We start from the raw sequence: 15179 nt of genomic DNA on the forward strand, positions 1-15179 counted from the left end.
TATTTTGGAAGTGGAATGCAATATATTCGTCCATTACATATTAATTTATAATAAAAGGCGTATTTTAAAAGATTTCTTGAGTTATGTTTGTATGTTGTATGTACCTAGATGAATATGAATTTAATATATATGAATGTTTTTGCATAGGTATATCGATATGAAGAAAATAATTTATGCTTTTTTATTAAAAATGCTTTTTTTATGATAACACAATTCTAATTTTATAATTCTCTTAAAAATAATGTGATTCTCAAAAAGATCTTTTAATATGAATCTTTGAAAACACATGAAAAGAACACATATGTACATACATATATTGATTATATACTCATATATAAATGAAAATTTTTATGCTGGTTTTTACTTCAATGTGCCAAAAATGTGTGTCCGAGATACAATTATTAATTTTTAATGCAACACATAGAGATAGTAAGGTGGCAATATACAAAACCTCTTGACTATATATATTATAAATTGAATTGAATATGGAAATAAATTGTTAACCTACAGTAAATGTTATATTTTAGTTTTTGACAAGCTTTTTATAATATCGATTGAATTATGGTTTGTATGTACATATATATATTTTATTTTTTATTAAATGGGAAAGAAGTATATTAGTGCATGATGCCAACATCGAAGCCTTAAAAAGGCTAAGAATAAGAATATATAAAAGCAGCATGAGCTTTGGAATACATACATATGTACATACAGTGTGTTTTTTAAGTTAACGCACTGGAACGTCCATTCTGGTACTTTTTTTTAAAGTAAGATAAATTATGTTTAATTTTATCTTCACTCTGATATTTGAAAATAATTTTCTTTGATAAAAAGTTTGAAAAGAAATGAGCTCTGAAACCTTTTTTTTTAAAAGCACTGCATACATATGTTTTCATGCTTACAGGATAAGAAAAATAATATTATAACTTACATCCATAATTTTGAAGAGACTCCCTTTGAATGATTCAATTACATTGAAGTCAATACAAATGTTGATGTTTAAGGATATAAGCAGTGGCAGCTCGTCCATATAGACTGCGGGGCTGCAGATCTCCCAGTATAATACATATTCATACTATTTTTGTTTGCATTTGGTCACCGGTATGGTCAATGAACAATTGCAGCCCGATTCATTTCTGGAGCCTCCCCACTTTGAATTCTCACGAGCCACCACTGAATATAAGTCTTTAAAATTGAAAGAGATATGTATGTATATGTATAGTATGATGTATGACTGAATATGCTTTTATTAATTAGATATTATATATATAAGTATATAGAAGTAAGAAAAAATGTATTATTTTCATTAAATTTGAATCTACTACTAATAGATATATGTATGTATATAGTCAGGAAATATAACAAATTAACACTATGTTACAAATTGATGCACTTGTCGAATTGTAATTTGCTAAATTTGTCCAATTCAAAAATAATTAAGTACAGCAACTTTATATGCTATTCTTATAAAACTATTACAATTTACTTCCCGGAGCAAAACTTTAGTACTTTTACATAAATATGTGTATTTTTTGAATGCACATATAAAAACCACTTTAATGATAAACTTTGATGACGAAAAACGAGAGGTGGGATACTACCTGATCCCCGACAGTATCGACGGACAGTGAGTTCGACGGTATCACCTCCACACCTGATCACCTGTCGATCAATCAGTGGGCGATGTTTGATGATGGATCAATTGGCCAGCGACTTGGTGGAACGGTGAGATGTAAAGATTCGTTAATATGTATGCAAAATAGCGTGACCGACAGCCGTCAAAATAGTTTTGGACTGATGAGTGTGACAAGCAATTAGTATTGGCGGCCATCGGATGGGGTGCCAATGTCGAAACAGGAAGTGGCTGCTATGGTAGGAATCCTGCGGGGGCGCACGCCCCGTTAATGGGGCTCCACCCACGCTCAGGTGACCACAAAGAGCCCTGCGTTCACAAAAATAGACGCCAAGCCCAAAATAATTATGTTGGACCGATCGATCACTATGAATCATTAGCTGGCTAAATAGTCACGGCTATTAAATCCATTGACATTCGTCACATCGATTCTTCAAAAAATGTACTCGTGACTAATTGTTATTCAATAAACCGCAATTTCTATTCAAAATTCTATTGGACTTACTCAGTGAAGTATACTTTGAACTTTTACTTCGGTCATTTGAAAAATGCATTAGTCACATCTGTACTAAGTTTTCAATGCCTGGTCATAAGGAAAACTTAGGATACTAAGTACAGAATATTCGATTATTGCGTAATTAAAATACATTCATTCTTTGGTATATTATTATCATTGTAAGTATGAGTATTTGAAAAGTCACTATTTCGGAAAATTAAAAAGAATGTTGGATGTTTCCAATGAATATTTATTCTTTACTAGCTGAACCCTGCATGCGTTGCAATGCCACAATAACGCATGCAATTCCCGTTCCCGTTCTCGTTCCCTTTCCCTTTCCCGTTCTCGTTCCCGTTCCTGTTCCCGTTCCCATTTTTCGGAACAACGCAGACAGCGAACACCCTGGTCGCGACGCGAAAACATTTGAAATTATAGCGAATGACACTCATTCCCGTTTTTCCCGTTTCCGTTCCCGTTTTTTTTTCACGGTAATCTTCCCGGACATGCATAAAACAAATCCTGAAAGTTCCATCGTAATCGCTTCAATAGCTTAGGAGCCTATTCGAGACACACACACACAAACATTCATTTTTATATACATACATATATAGATTTTATCCTTAATTTATACCAGGAAGGCCTAACAGGTAATCCCAATGCGTCTTCCTGGCCAGAAACATTTTACATTTGATACAAATATTATTAGTATGATACAAAGTACATAAATATATATATCAATTAATGTCTATGATCATGGACACTGTAATCTATGGTCAAATTTGTAAATTTGCAGCATTTTATACTCGAAAATTGCGAGAAATGGGTAAAGGTTGCCAATTTGTTGTAATTGTTTCAATGAAAATCAGATAAATTGGCAAACTCTGATAGGAAACGATCTACCTGGAGAAACACATATCCAAGGACTATCCAGCAAAAACCAGTGGGATTTGAACCTGTGAAGACTCTGTTCAAAGCATTATATGTAAACCACTAGTCTATTCTGCTGATTTAAAAAAAATAATGCCTGAACATTATAATTACAGTTTTTCATCAAACTTCTATGAATGTATAGTCGCTTACGACTTAGGATCTCAAATTATTTAAATACACTAACCTTTCCTTTTCCATATGAAGGGCTCGGGGCAAGATAGTGTCAACCATCATTTTGGTCCAAATTTTCCTGAATATACCATCATATGTAAATGATTGATTTATATAGATGGCATATTCAGAAAAATTTGGACCAAAATGATGGTTGACACTATCTTGTCCCGAGCCCTTCATATAATGAATTTTTCACATTTGACTGGTGAATTTGCTTGAAGGCCTGAATCCCATTTTATGTAATCACATCTACGTTTCCAGTCAATATTAACGTTTCCACATTGAATACACATCAAACAATCAATTTGCGAATATAAGTAGAGAGATTCAAATTAGAAACTATGAAAACAATTGAAAATCCTCTTAAATGTATAGATCAGCAGGCCGTATTGAAAGTGTTTTAGTATCCATAGCAATAAAAGGAAACTTTTTTAAGTTAATTTAGTATCCAAGTCAACTTGATTATCAATGCTTTTCTGTAAAATTAAACTATTTTAATAAATAAGTAGATATAATATTAAAAGTCCGTGAATAAACAAAGTGTGACAATTAAAGTATGATTGTACATGTGTGGTTTATTGTGATTGATACAATCTTATTTTTTGAGCTAGTCGTTCTAAATTTATCTCAGCGTATCAGAGTTCAATTCGATCACGATAATTAAAAATAAAACGAAATGCCTCAGCGTTCGTGGAAGTATTTTTTCGTTAAATCGGTCTCGACAACTCAGACCCCAAAATGCGTGGGTGCTGCAATGCAGGGTGGGTCCTTGTGACTAAAACAGAGGAACTATTTATTGCTCAACGTGATCGTTCTCAGGTCTTGACCCAAATCACCTGGATTAAATGCGGCTATAAAAAAACAGGTATCGGTCACGAATTGTAACTGCAAAAGTAAAAAGCTCTCAATTGACACGTGTGTATTTTTCAATGACCGAGAATATGAATGTAAATGCGTATTTTTCAGTAACCGTTAATTGAAATTAAACATTTGGATATGATCAAAATATTTATTTTTCAACACAATCCAAAATATAATGAATGAGCTTTGGCTAAGTTAGAAGAAGGTTTTGGTACCTGCTCTTTTGACAGCCATTGTTTTCATTTGTACCCTAGATTTGAATACAGAGCCTTCGTCTCCAGTTATCTTATCAGCAAAGATCGGCGTTGAATGGATGCTTTTCGCACAAAAAAATGGTTCACTATTGTCGATTTCTTAAAAATCATGCTTTTTACAAGTATGTTTCATTTCTTACAAACCTCTTCTATATTTCACTTCGCTAATGATTCAGTATCTATTTCTACAGTCTTCCGATCGTTTTGAAACTTATTTGCTTTCTTATTGTTATTTGAAAAGCATCCGGCGCGCAAAGCCGATCTCTGTTTATCAAATGTTGTAAAAATGACAATTTTAATTCTAACTTCAATAGCTCTTTGCAAGCGTTTATTCGCTTACCCAGATTCCATATCCTGCATATTTGACCATAATTATCCGAGTTTGTCGGCAATTTCTTGAACAGTTGGCATTGGATTATTTTCCATTTTATTAGGTAAAATGACGTCATCCACTTTCAGGAGTATTCCTTATATTAAAATGTCCGCTTTAGAATTGTTTAAAAAAAATTCTCCAGTCCATCACAAATGTCTTTGTAGCACTTGTTACGTTCTCTTTTTTCAAAAAATGATATAGCATAATATTTCGAATAAATTCTTAACTCCGCAAAAAGTTATCCATTGTAAACGGGGTTGGTAAATTTAAGTTTTAAAATCAAAATATACCTTTGGTGAGTGCTTAAAATCGGACGAATACACAACTGATCATTCAAAAATAAAAGTCGAATGTGAATAACCAACGACTTATTATCTATGTATTTGAGGAATATAAGAAGGTTACAAAACAAAATTCGATAATTAAACATATGTATATACACGTTCATATATGTATACTGGGTATGAGAGCATTTTCGATATAAATTGAGCGAAAATGTAGGGACACTTACAAAAGACAGTAGTTCTACTTCCGGTTGTCGGATTTTGTTCAAATTATTTTTATTACTTAAAATCACTATAAATATTGTACACATTAAATATCAAGAAAATAAAAATAATTTAAAAGGTCAATAAAATAATGAAATATTGTTTTGAAAAAAAATACAACTTCCGGTTTACGAATTATGATCAAAACCTTATCAACTCTTAAGTTCGAATAAAATAGTGGAAGAAAAATCGAACAAGAGTAAACTACCACTTCCGGATGCTCACCAAATTTTATATATAGCTTCGTATTAAGCCAAAACTTCTAGATATGAAATTTCAATTCAATAAACAAAAAGCTTCCAGAGAAAAATATGAAAAACCTCGATTCTCTAGAGTAAAAGTACTACTACCAGTGGAGGAAAAATATTAATGTAAAAAATTTATAATTTCTATTACATGTAAAATAAAATTTCAGTCTGTTTCGGTTAGCGGTTTGGGGGATAATTGAATTCAAAAACTTAAAAAAAAAGAGGACACCTATAAGGAGAGGTATCATTTCCAGTCAACTTAAAAATGTGAAAAATTGACCGATACTAAGTTTCAGTTCGATAGGACGAATGGTGTTCAAAAAATCCCCAAAAAACCCAGACACACACCCACATTTTTTTCTAGATCATGAAAACATGATCAGTGATCGATTCTGAGTTCCAATCAGTCAAAATCTCGAGTTAGAATTTTCGCATGATCACAAAACTTTATCTATTGTTACTACGTATAATACGTATGTGTGTACATAAAGTAAAAAAATCCCCAAAATACACAGACACACAGACACAAACACATTTTTTCTAGATCATAAAAACGTGATCAGTAATCGATTCTGGGTTCGAATCAGTCAAAATCTCGAGTTCAAATTTTCGCATGATCACAAAACTTCATCTATTGTTGCTACGTACATAGATAAAGTAAAAAAACGACACGTCCGGTACACCTAATAATATTTCACTTATTGGAATGTTAGTGTTTAAAGGCGTAATAGGACAAAAAGCTCAATAATCAATTCACAAATATCAATTTGGGATAAATCGCAAATTTTGGTGGAACTTACCTTGCAAATCGAAGTACGGGTATAGTATCTAATCTTCTTTGATTGTCACTATAAAAGATATATTAGTCTTTTTCATTACAAAATCTTTCATATTAATGAAATTATATAGCATATTTTGTGTTTAAAAAATAATATTAGTCCGTACCTGTAGATTTGTAGAAGAATGCACGTGAGCAAGCCAACCGGCATCCACGCGTTTTGGACATGAGATTTATCAGCGCTCGATGCCCATTTCAGAGCCATATTTGATTAGATTTCGAGCAGTGAAACAACTGTCGATTAATTCATCGCCAGCCATCCATCTCTTCATTCCACCGAAGCCTCCCAACAACGATACGATCGAACGACGTTCAACCGATTGTTCGCCTAGTGCGATCACGATTCATTCAATCAGAAGTGAAGTGTTAAAATGGTGTTGGGCACAAAGGTGGCCATGGATCCGAAACTGATACCTCCGACACACTTGCAGAAGGCAAATTGGGAATCTGACAACGAAGGAGTCCACGAAATGGTCAACTTCGACGATACCATATGGGGATTCGACCTGGCTGGTGGATTGAAGTACAACAAGCCCATTACGATCACAAGGGTAAATAGATACACATATTGTAGTTCGAGATTTCACTGATACTTATGTTAATTTCAATTTCATTCAATAATACTGTTGAAAACTTAGGTGAAGTATAAAAGTAGAGCTCAGAGAGCTTCGATACGACCTGGCGATAAATTGCTCGAAATCAATGGTATCCCAACCGATACGATGACCTTAAAAGACGCACACGATATGATCATAGCATCAGGAATTCACATATTTCTCAAAGTTACAGCGTGAGTGTATTATTTTTTAGGGTTTGCTTATTATTGATAAAAACTTCTTTTAATCACTAAATAACTAACAATCACTTTTTAAATCCCCAGACCTGAAGACAAAGAAACCACGTATCATTGCTATGAAGATCCACCAGTAAGTATTCGTTTTTATTATTCAGTCATTTAAAAAAAATGTTAAATTTTGTTCTTGTACAAATTAAATTTATAATACAATTATTTTTTAATCAAATTATAGCCTCAAATACAAGAAATACCCGAGAAACCAAAACCAGTAGAGATAAAGAAAAAACGTATAGTCAAAACGGCAAGTGTTTGATTATTTTATATCGCTACTAAATTAATAACTTTAATCAATATTAATGATAATTATAAATTATAGGTAGCAAATTGGAACTTACAATGGCCATGGGTTATAGACAATAAACAGATTTATAGTGAAACAAACTGCCGTATGGTTCCAAGTCGATTTGAAAATAAAAATTAGTAAGTGCTCCATTTACTCAGTTATAAATATAGTTTTCGTTTTTTTTATGTCTAATGATAACTTTTCATTTTTAGTAATAAATTGTTACCGTTTACCGATCCCAACGCTCTCAACCTGCAACCCGTGTCTATGAGAAGTGTTATGGTCAAAGAAGAAGACGAGGAAGTTGGAAAAGACAGTATTCTAATGTTGTTAAAATAATTTTTACGAAATATTTGAAGTATTTTCTATTGAAAACGAGTATATGTTTCGTAAAATTTACGTTGTGATATATTGAAAGTTTGAACGCAAATTTTTATATCGTTTTATATTTAAATTAAATTCTATCGACTAAAGCTTTTGTTTTATTATTTTTTAAATAAGCACGCTGGACTCTTTTCGTGGGCGTAAAAAAGAGAAGATTTTATAGATGTTTGGCGGCTCCTAGCTCCTATAAAAAATAAAACGATAGATGCATCCCAATGGTGGATATCCATAGCATATTAAAAAATAATTTCTCTAGTGCCATAATTGAGGAAGGGAGAAGTGTAATACGTTTGTATGGACAAGGCGCTGGTGTCCAGCCCTCTTAAGGCTTTTCACTAAGCTTCATACACCCTGTATACATATATCTAAAAGCTTAGATTTTTGTCAAAATTCAAAGCTAATTATATACTGGATTTTAAAAATTATAAACAATAATCCAGTGAAATTACTGATCACAATTTGGTTCCTAGATGATCATTTGTAAAATACATAATTGACGCTAGAATACTGTTTTGGTTAATAATTATATTCTGGCCAACAACTAAAATATTTCCCCCACAGTATACGGTAAACGGACTACTAGTCATATGTGAACCAGTCACAGGACAACCGGTCGCTCTAGATCGGTCACACGAGAAAACTGGTTAACCGATTTTAGGGTGTGACCAGTTTTCTCATGACTAGTTTTAGGATGCGACTAGTTTTCTCGTGACCAGTTTTAGTGTGACGGGTGATCACGTGTGACCGATCTAGAGCGACCGGTTCACATTTGACTAGTAATCACCGAACCCAGTATACATATTTCCATATATTTTTCGTGAAATCAAAAATTTTGAGTATACACCTAGAATAATTAAGTGATTTGAGTTACGTTGATATGATGAGAGAATCTGGCAGATTGGAGGAGGGCAATTTAAAAATTGCAAAGTGTAGTCGTAAGTAATGGCCGTAGTTGGAGGCGTTTGTTTCCGTGTTGTGTTGTATTGTCAGTGTGGCTGGTGTGTGTATGTGTGTATGTGTGTGGTGCGAAGTGTGGTCTCAGATCCGTGTTGTGGCGCTCGCAGTCGCAGTCGTCTTGTTGTTGATGGTTTGGTCGAGGTGAGTGTAGTTGGGGCGGCATGTCTCGCGCCGCCCCCTCGCACTCTCCCGGCGCCGCCCGCGCCCCCAGAGCCCCCCGAGCCCCCCGAGCCCCCGTCACGCACCTCAGCTTCAACCAGGACAGAGGTCAGTCACTCGCTCGCTCACTCACTCACTCACTCACTCAGCCCCATACACCCCCTCTCCCCCTCCCCCACGTGTCACCTCGCACGTGCTTCTTTGTCCGACGAAACGTCATACACACACACACACACACAACCATTTCTACTAAACAACAATATTTTCCAAAATACGACACTACGCAATACGCTATTTCATTGTCACACCTCGCCTCTCACTTTGTTTACACAAAGGGACATTCTATTTTCGAAGATACGCAAATACATTTTCTACTGTTTTTTTAGGTTAGGTTGAAGTTGCGTTCGAGGACAATAGAAGTGTGAGCAATTCATTTAAATAATACGCTTCCTTTGTTTTTTTTCTCATTTGTTGTCATTTTGTTTACGAATTATTAATGCGTATATGCGTATCAATGTCGAACGTGTTATGATTTCATGAGTCGGAAAGTCATTGGGATTTCCATCTATTTCGAGTATATTTATGTAACAAAGAAAGGTCATCCATATGGCCTACATGGACTATTGTAATTTTACGAATTAGCAGCTTGCTGCTAATTCTTTAAATGTAGACTCACACATTCCAAAGATGGCGGGCTGTTTAAATAACCCTATTTCAGGAATTTAACATTTATCGTTATTTATAGGATTAACGTTGAATTTTTTAATGTAGTCTACTTGTAAGCTTTCAACATAGTTAACCCGTGCAAAAGATTGTATTATCTTGACGCACGTGTTTGGATTTTGTTGTAGGGGTCCTCAAACTATTGGGCCAAGAGCCAAATAGAAACATTTCAAGCAGTATGAAGGCCAGTTTAGGTCTATGTAAGAAAAACTACACGATTCGCGAGATTTTATGTATTTCCAAGAATTAAAATTATATTTTGAGCAAAGTTCTTAATAGTTTCTGATAAAAACGAATATGTCAATGTATTTACATCAGCATTTTCTACAGCTATGTCAAATAGATTGTGGAGTCTGCTGGCGTTTGTATTTATCGCTTATATGTATATTTTGTAAAGATTTATTCATAAATTTTATCCATATCTGAAAATATTCTTCCCCAGCCAGATGATACAAAGGAATTGTAGCCCACAGGTCATTGTTTGAGAACCTCTGGCTGTATATAATAGTCTATTATATACAGCCATTATTATTATTAATAGAATACAAGGGCAAGCGAATTCTAAAGATTATATTGTCTTTTGTATATACCCAAATTGAAGAAAAACATGTATCCTCTCGCAGGTACAAAGCAAAAAGGACCTTCATTATCTCAAACTGGTCAAATCTTTTTCCCCATATACCTGCTTAGGGCTTAGGGTTTTTGCTCTTTATGCAAAGATAGAGAATTTCCATAGAATTGCTAATCCTTACAAAGCTAGTTTAGTAAAGCAATTTCTCAATATCTCAATAGTATAACTATGTAGCATATAATTATAAGGTTTAACTTGTAGTTGTGAGATCCAAGAAATGTCCACAAGCATTTCACTTTAAAAAAAAAGAAAAACGTTTAGCACAAATCTACGTACTAAATGATTATACAGGCGTTTGTATTTATCCGAGCACTGATTATAACTAGAGGTAGGATAGCCAAGGGGCCGCTCATTGTTCCATTGTTGTAAATCCTTTGTAAAAAAGGTTCAGCAAACCTTTAACAATGCATTTACAACCTTTGAACAATACGCGGCACCTTCTGGATCCGGTGACTACTGATTATAACCACTTACACTAACACACAAATACACGACATTTACCTGAATGGCCTCTAGATGTCGCAAACAGTTTTAGTAAAGTGACAGTATGCAGTGTGCAACCAGTGATTGACTTTACATCGAACAATATCGATAGAAATCGAAAATGCATTTCCCAAATAATTCTATTATACATACCTATAAGATACATTTTAAGAGATTCTCTCTGCAATGAGGCAATACTGGTCTTCACCAGAACATATGTGAAATTATTAGATATATAATTCATCATCACCATCCACTGCTGGATGAAGACCTCCCACACGCCTCTTTTTGCGTAAATCTCATCCATATCACCCCACACATTTTCCTAATTCCGTCTACCCATCTTCCTCCGGTACCATTCTAGCAAAGTCTTTTGTCCACCTTTCGTCTATTCTTCTAGCCATGTGGCCCGCCCATTGCCATTTCAATTTCTTTACTCTATCTACTATGCCCACTACCCTTGTCATACTTCTTACCCACATATTCCGCTTCCTGTCTTTCCTCGTTATGTCGAGCATACAGCGTTCCATACTTCTTTGAGTGCATTGGACTTTGTGAAGTATCTTGTCGTTTAATGTCCATGCTTACATCCATACGTCATCACTGGCAAAACGCATTGATCGAAGATCTTTTTCTTCAGACAGAGTGGCATTTTTAATTTAATAAAAACAGCATTCATTCGTCCAAATGCACTCAATCCTAATTTTATACGTCTCTATTCCTTCTTCTATATAATATATAGGTATGTGTAATAAAATGATTTGAGAAATGCATTTTCGATTTTTATCGATTGTTCGATGTAACGTCAATCACTGGCTGTATACTGTCACTTAACTAAAACTTTTGTGCGACACCTGGAGACCATTCATGTAATGTATAACCAATACGTACCAATCGAGCTGTTTTGTATCAAAATATCAATTTGATTTCAGGATGCTTCACTTGTTGTCTGGACACAGGGTTGAGAATATACAATGTAGAACCATTGGCGGAGAAAACACATTATAGTTAGTCAATTGTATCATTATCGCATGGCATGATCATTCGAATTGATTCTTAATTTTTTCACATTGACCATTTAATTTTCAGAGTTGGATGAAGTTGGAGATGTGATTCTATGTGAAATGCTCTACAGGAGCAACATTCTATTTATGGTAAAGCGCTCAAGGGATAAAACACTTATGATGTACGACGATGTGAAAAGCAAATTTATTTGTGAAATCACATTTTCGTCGCCCATCAAGGCTATTAGGGTTAGGAAAGAGAAGTGAGTATTATTTTAAACGAGAGATTAAACAATTTCAATACATTGTACATACCGTGTCTAAACGTGAATTTTATTATAGGTTGGCTATAGCATTAGAGCACTCAATATATTTAGTTCGATGGCCAAGCGGAAGTAGAGCGCAGCAAGTTCTTCAAACGCCATCCAATCCGTCAGGATTATGCGAAATAACTACATTACCCGGAGCTCCGAAACGTTTATTGGCTGCCCCTGGTCATAAAACTGGATCTGTTCAACTAATGGTTAGACAATTTGTATTTTATGTCATTATAAGTACGTATACATATATAGAGCTAACCGCCATCGAATTTTAGGACGTGGATGCATCTGCTGCGGTAAGTTTACTCAGTTGTCATTCAGGAGCTCTTCGATGCATTTCTCTATCGGCGTCCGGTACTTTGTTAGCGACTGCGTCAGAACGTGGCACGCTTGTCAGGGTGTGGTGCACACGGAGACGTCAACTGCTACAAACGCTTCGTCGAGGATCAGATCACGCTACATTATTCTGGTAATATACTTTTGAAGCTATTGTCGGTGAAGCTATTCAAGAATGACTATCTAAACATGTGCGTTTGATTTTAGCATAAATTTTTCCCGAGGAGGTGAACTTCTCTGCTGCTGTTCTGATAAAGGAACCTTACACGTATTTCAAATAGGAGGCATTGGCGGCAATACCGGCTCGAGTATCATATCAGCTAGTGGAGTGTTTCTTGGTGGCGAAAGACCCTTCGCTTCCGGCGCTATACCCAGAGAACAACCAGCACTGTGCGCTTTCATTAATAATACTAGTGTTGCAGGTTAATTAATTATAAATATTGATTATTCATTATGTTCAGCATGTGTATACATTTAACTAATCAACGCTATTCTGTTACAGCTATTTGTGTCGATGGAACATTTCACAAGTATATATTTACAAGTGAAGGGGCTTGTCATCGTGAGGCTTTCGATATATTTCTACAAATAGGCGATGACGATGAATTCATAACTTAATTATTCTTTGCTATTTTACTCTCCTTTTTTCCTTGATAAATGTATTTGAAAAATATGAATTATATTAGTATATTTGTAGATAGGTGTGCGCATAATTAAGTGTGCTGGTCATATATGTATTAAACAATCAATTGTGTGAATGAAACATTCCTCAAATAATATGCAATGTTATAGGTCAGGGTTTGAATGACAATGACGACCTTTTATGTTTGAATATTATTTAGTTTGCAAAAAGTAAGCTGAAAATTTAAATAAACAATGTAAATTGGAATTTGTGGTTGCATATATCAATATGTATATTCACATATTTATGTCGACGTTAGCTTTTTTATACGATTTCTTCAGACTTGTAAACTGCGTCGCAAAATGATGAAAAAAATGCCATAAGTCAATGCTTTATGTAAAAAAAATGTTACTATTTAATACTCTTATGACTATAATATTGAAATGTACATATTAATGTAGACTGTAAAATGTATAATATGTATAACAATGTGCTCTGTTACAGACGTAATGTCTGAATTTATATATGTATGTAATTATTTTGTACAGTAATGTATATCTATTTTCTCTAAATAGACGTGATTTTTTTTATCTCAAATGATTTTGTTATTTCAAGCAATTTCTTTATACCGTGACGAGCAAAACGATATTAATATTGAAATTCACCTATGATTTATCAGCAATATTTATTCCCTCCTAATTCCCAATGTTGTAAAATGTCGCAGATTGTCATTTTCGATGTAAAAATGGAATCCTTCCTCGAAAACATGATAATATAAGGAAAACGAGTTTTATTCATATACATACATACTATCTTACATCACTTACAATAAATATTCATAACAAAAATAACATGCGTTTATTCATTTTATTTGTCGCTCTTTTTTCTATCGAAGGGATCGGACCATACTTTCATATCTAAAATACGAACACATCAATCAATTATTGAACATATTCTATAAAAGAAAAATTATATTTTTATCATTAAAAAACTTACTTCCTGGCTGTATGTTTTCTTGTATTACATCTTTTCTGGTGATTTTTTGGAGATCCTCTGCAATGAAAAATCACATGCTATACGACCATATATTTAACGAACGCTAAAACAGCTATATATCTTGAATTTTAATCAATCGATATCAGATATCAAACTTGTAGACTTACTGTAGTACGTAGGATCAATCATGGGGCTAATGGCAATTGGATACATAGCAGCTACAACTGCACCAACAAAACCTATGTAAATTCCAAAACGTTTTAAACTCATTACTGTATTGTAATGAAGCGTCAACCAAGAGAGGTTAGATAACTTGACGTTTGACAGCTATTATGATGTTGCCATATATAAAAAAGAAATTACTCCGGCAGTACTAGTCTCGAAAAATGAAATTCCTAGTAGGGGACTTTTACAATCGTTGGATACTTAAATTTTTTAGATAAAAATATTTGAACACTAGCATTACTGTATAATTTTGTCATCAGTGAAGTTTCTGTTCAGTACATACTAATTGATAGTAATTAACTCGTTCAGATTGGCAAATGATCAACGACGTAGTGTTTCCACCTAGTAGGTGTATAAAAATATTATATATAACAATATACTAACGCTATGTAATGAAATTGTCACCATACTCATAGACCTTATTTGGGGGTTCAGAGAGGGGGGAGGGAGGGATTTTTTTAAATGAAATACTATGAATGTTATATAAATCGGATGTTTGTTATTAAAAGTTTAGGCCAGTAGAAACTAACAAATTCAAACACTTCGATCAGAAGATTCTTGTTTTTGCCCCCCCCCCCCCCCCCCCCGGAAAACGCTGACACTACTTTACTTTGGGTTTGGTGCAAGCGATCGAAAAGCGCCAGACAGATTGAACCACAGATTAACTGGATGGCTACTTTAAACGCAATTCTCGACTTCAGGAATGAAAAATTGCACATCAGATGACGAGTAACCTTTCGATGTGCACAGATCATAGATGTATAATACATAGATCCGCCCTCACGCTTTATACTGGTCTCCCTTTTGGCGCATGCACACTTTCTCTCAGTAGGTAGTTAGCTTCT

General features: G+C 34.3%; 3 protein-coding genes across 3 annotated transcripts; 2 read left to right on the top strand and 1 right to left on the bottom strand.

The window, feature by feature from the left end:
* Positions 1-6558: 6558 nt before the first annotated feature.
* Positions 6559-7964, top strand: LOC143914640 (uncharacterized). The gene is made up of 6 exons (XM_077434929.1): positions 6559-6906; positions 6994-7145; positions 7236-7281; positions 7384-7456; positions 7532-7631; positions 7707-7964. The coding sequence occupies exons 1-6, from the start codon at positions 6727-6729 to the stop codon at positions 7831-7833; spliced, it is 678 nt and encodes a 225-aa protein (XP_077291055.1). The 5' UTR covers positions 6559-6726; the 3' UTR covers positions 7834-7964.
* An 862-nt stretch (positions 7965-8826) lies between these two features.
* Positions 8827-13967, top strand: LOC143914632 (WD repeat domain phosphoinositide-interacting protein 4-like). The gene is made up of 7 exons (XM_077434918.1): positions 8827-9102; positions 11764-11838; positions 11921-12098; positions 12178-12358; positions 12431-12624; positions 12699-12913; positions 12994-13967. Exons 1-7 carry the CDS (start codon positions 8997-8999, stop codon positions 13107-13109), a joined length of 1065 nt encoding a protein of 354 aa, XP_077291044.1. The 5' UTR covers positions 8827-8996; the 3' UTR covers positions 13110-13967.
* Positions 13894-14435, bottom strand: LOC143914648 (small integral membrane protein 20-like). The gene is made up of 3 exons (XM_077434937.1): positions 14277-14435; positions 14110-14166; positions 13894-14030 (listed from the first exon to the last, which is right to left on the bottom strand). The coding sequence occupies exons 1-3, from the start codon at positions 14377-14379 to the stop codon at positions 13981-13983; spliced, it is 210 nt and encodes a 69-aa protein (XP_077291063.1). The 5' UTR covers positions 14380-14435; the 3' UTR covers positions 13894-13980.
* Between the last annotated feature and the right edge of the window lie 744 nt (positions 14436-15179).

This window comes from Arctopsyche grandis, chromosome 7 (assembly GCF_051622035.1).
Source record: "Arctopsyche grandis isolate Sample6627 chromosome 7, ASM5162203v2, whole genome shotgun sequence".
NCBI classification, from domain to species: Eukaryota; Metazoa; Arthropoda; class Insecta; order Trichoptera; family Hydropsychidae; genus Arctopsyche; species Arctopsyche grandis.

What these genes read in the sequence shown, in the direction of transcription:
- LOC143914640 (XM_077434929.1), top strand. Translation starts at nt 6,727, where the DNA reads ATGGTGTTGGGCACAAAGGTGGCCATGGATCCGAAACTGATACCTCCG. An exon ending in AGCCCATTACGATCACAAGG is followed by an intron (nt 6,907 to 6,993) that starts GTAAATAGATAC and finishes TTGAAAACTTAG; the next exon opens with GTGAAGTATAAAAGTAGAGC. An exon ending in ATTGCTATGAAGATCCACCA is followed by an intron (nt 7,282 to 7,383) that starts GTAAGTATTCGT and finishes ATCAAATTATAG; the next exon opens with CCTCAAATACAAGAAATACC.
- LOC143914632 (XM_077434918.1), top strand. Translation starts at nt 8,997, where the DNA reads ATGTCTCGCGCCGCCCCCTCGCACTCTCCCGGCGCCGCCCGCGCCCCC. An exon ending in GGCGGAGAAAACACATTATA is followed by an intron (nt 11,839 to 11,920) that starts GTTAGTCAATTG and finishes TTTAATTTTCAG; the next exon opens with AGTTGGATGAAGTTGGAGAT. An exon ending in CTGGATCTGTTCAACTAATG is followed by an intron (nt 12,359 to 12,430) that starts GTTAGACAATTT and finishes ATCGAATTTTAG; the next exon opens with GACGTGGATGCATCTGCTGC.
- LOC143914648 (XM_077434937.1), bottom strand. Translation starts at nt 14,379, where the DNA reads ATGAGTTTAAAACGTTTTGGAATTTACATAGGTTTTGTTGGTGCAGTT. An exon ending in GATTGATCCTACGTACTACA is followed by an intron (nt 14,167 to 14,276) that starts GTAAGTCTACAA and finishes TTTTCATTGCAG; the next exon opens with AGGATCTCCAAAAAATCACC. An exon ending in AGAAAACATACAGCCAGGAA is followed by an intron (nt 14,031 to 14,109) that starts GTAAGTTTTTTA and finishes TTCGTATTTTAG; the next exon opens with ATATGAAAGTATGGTCCGAT.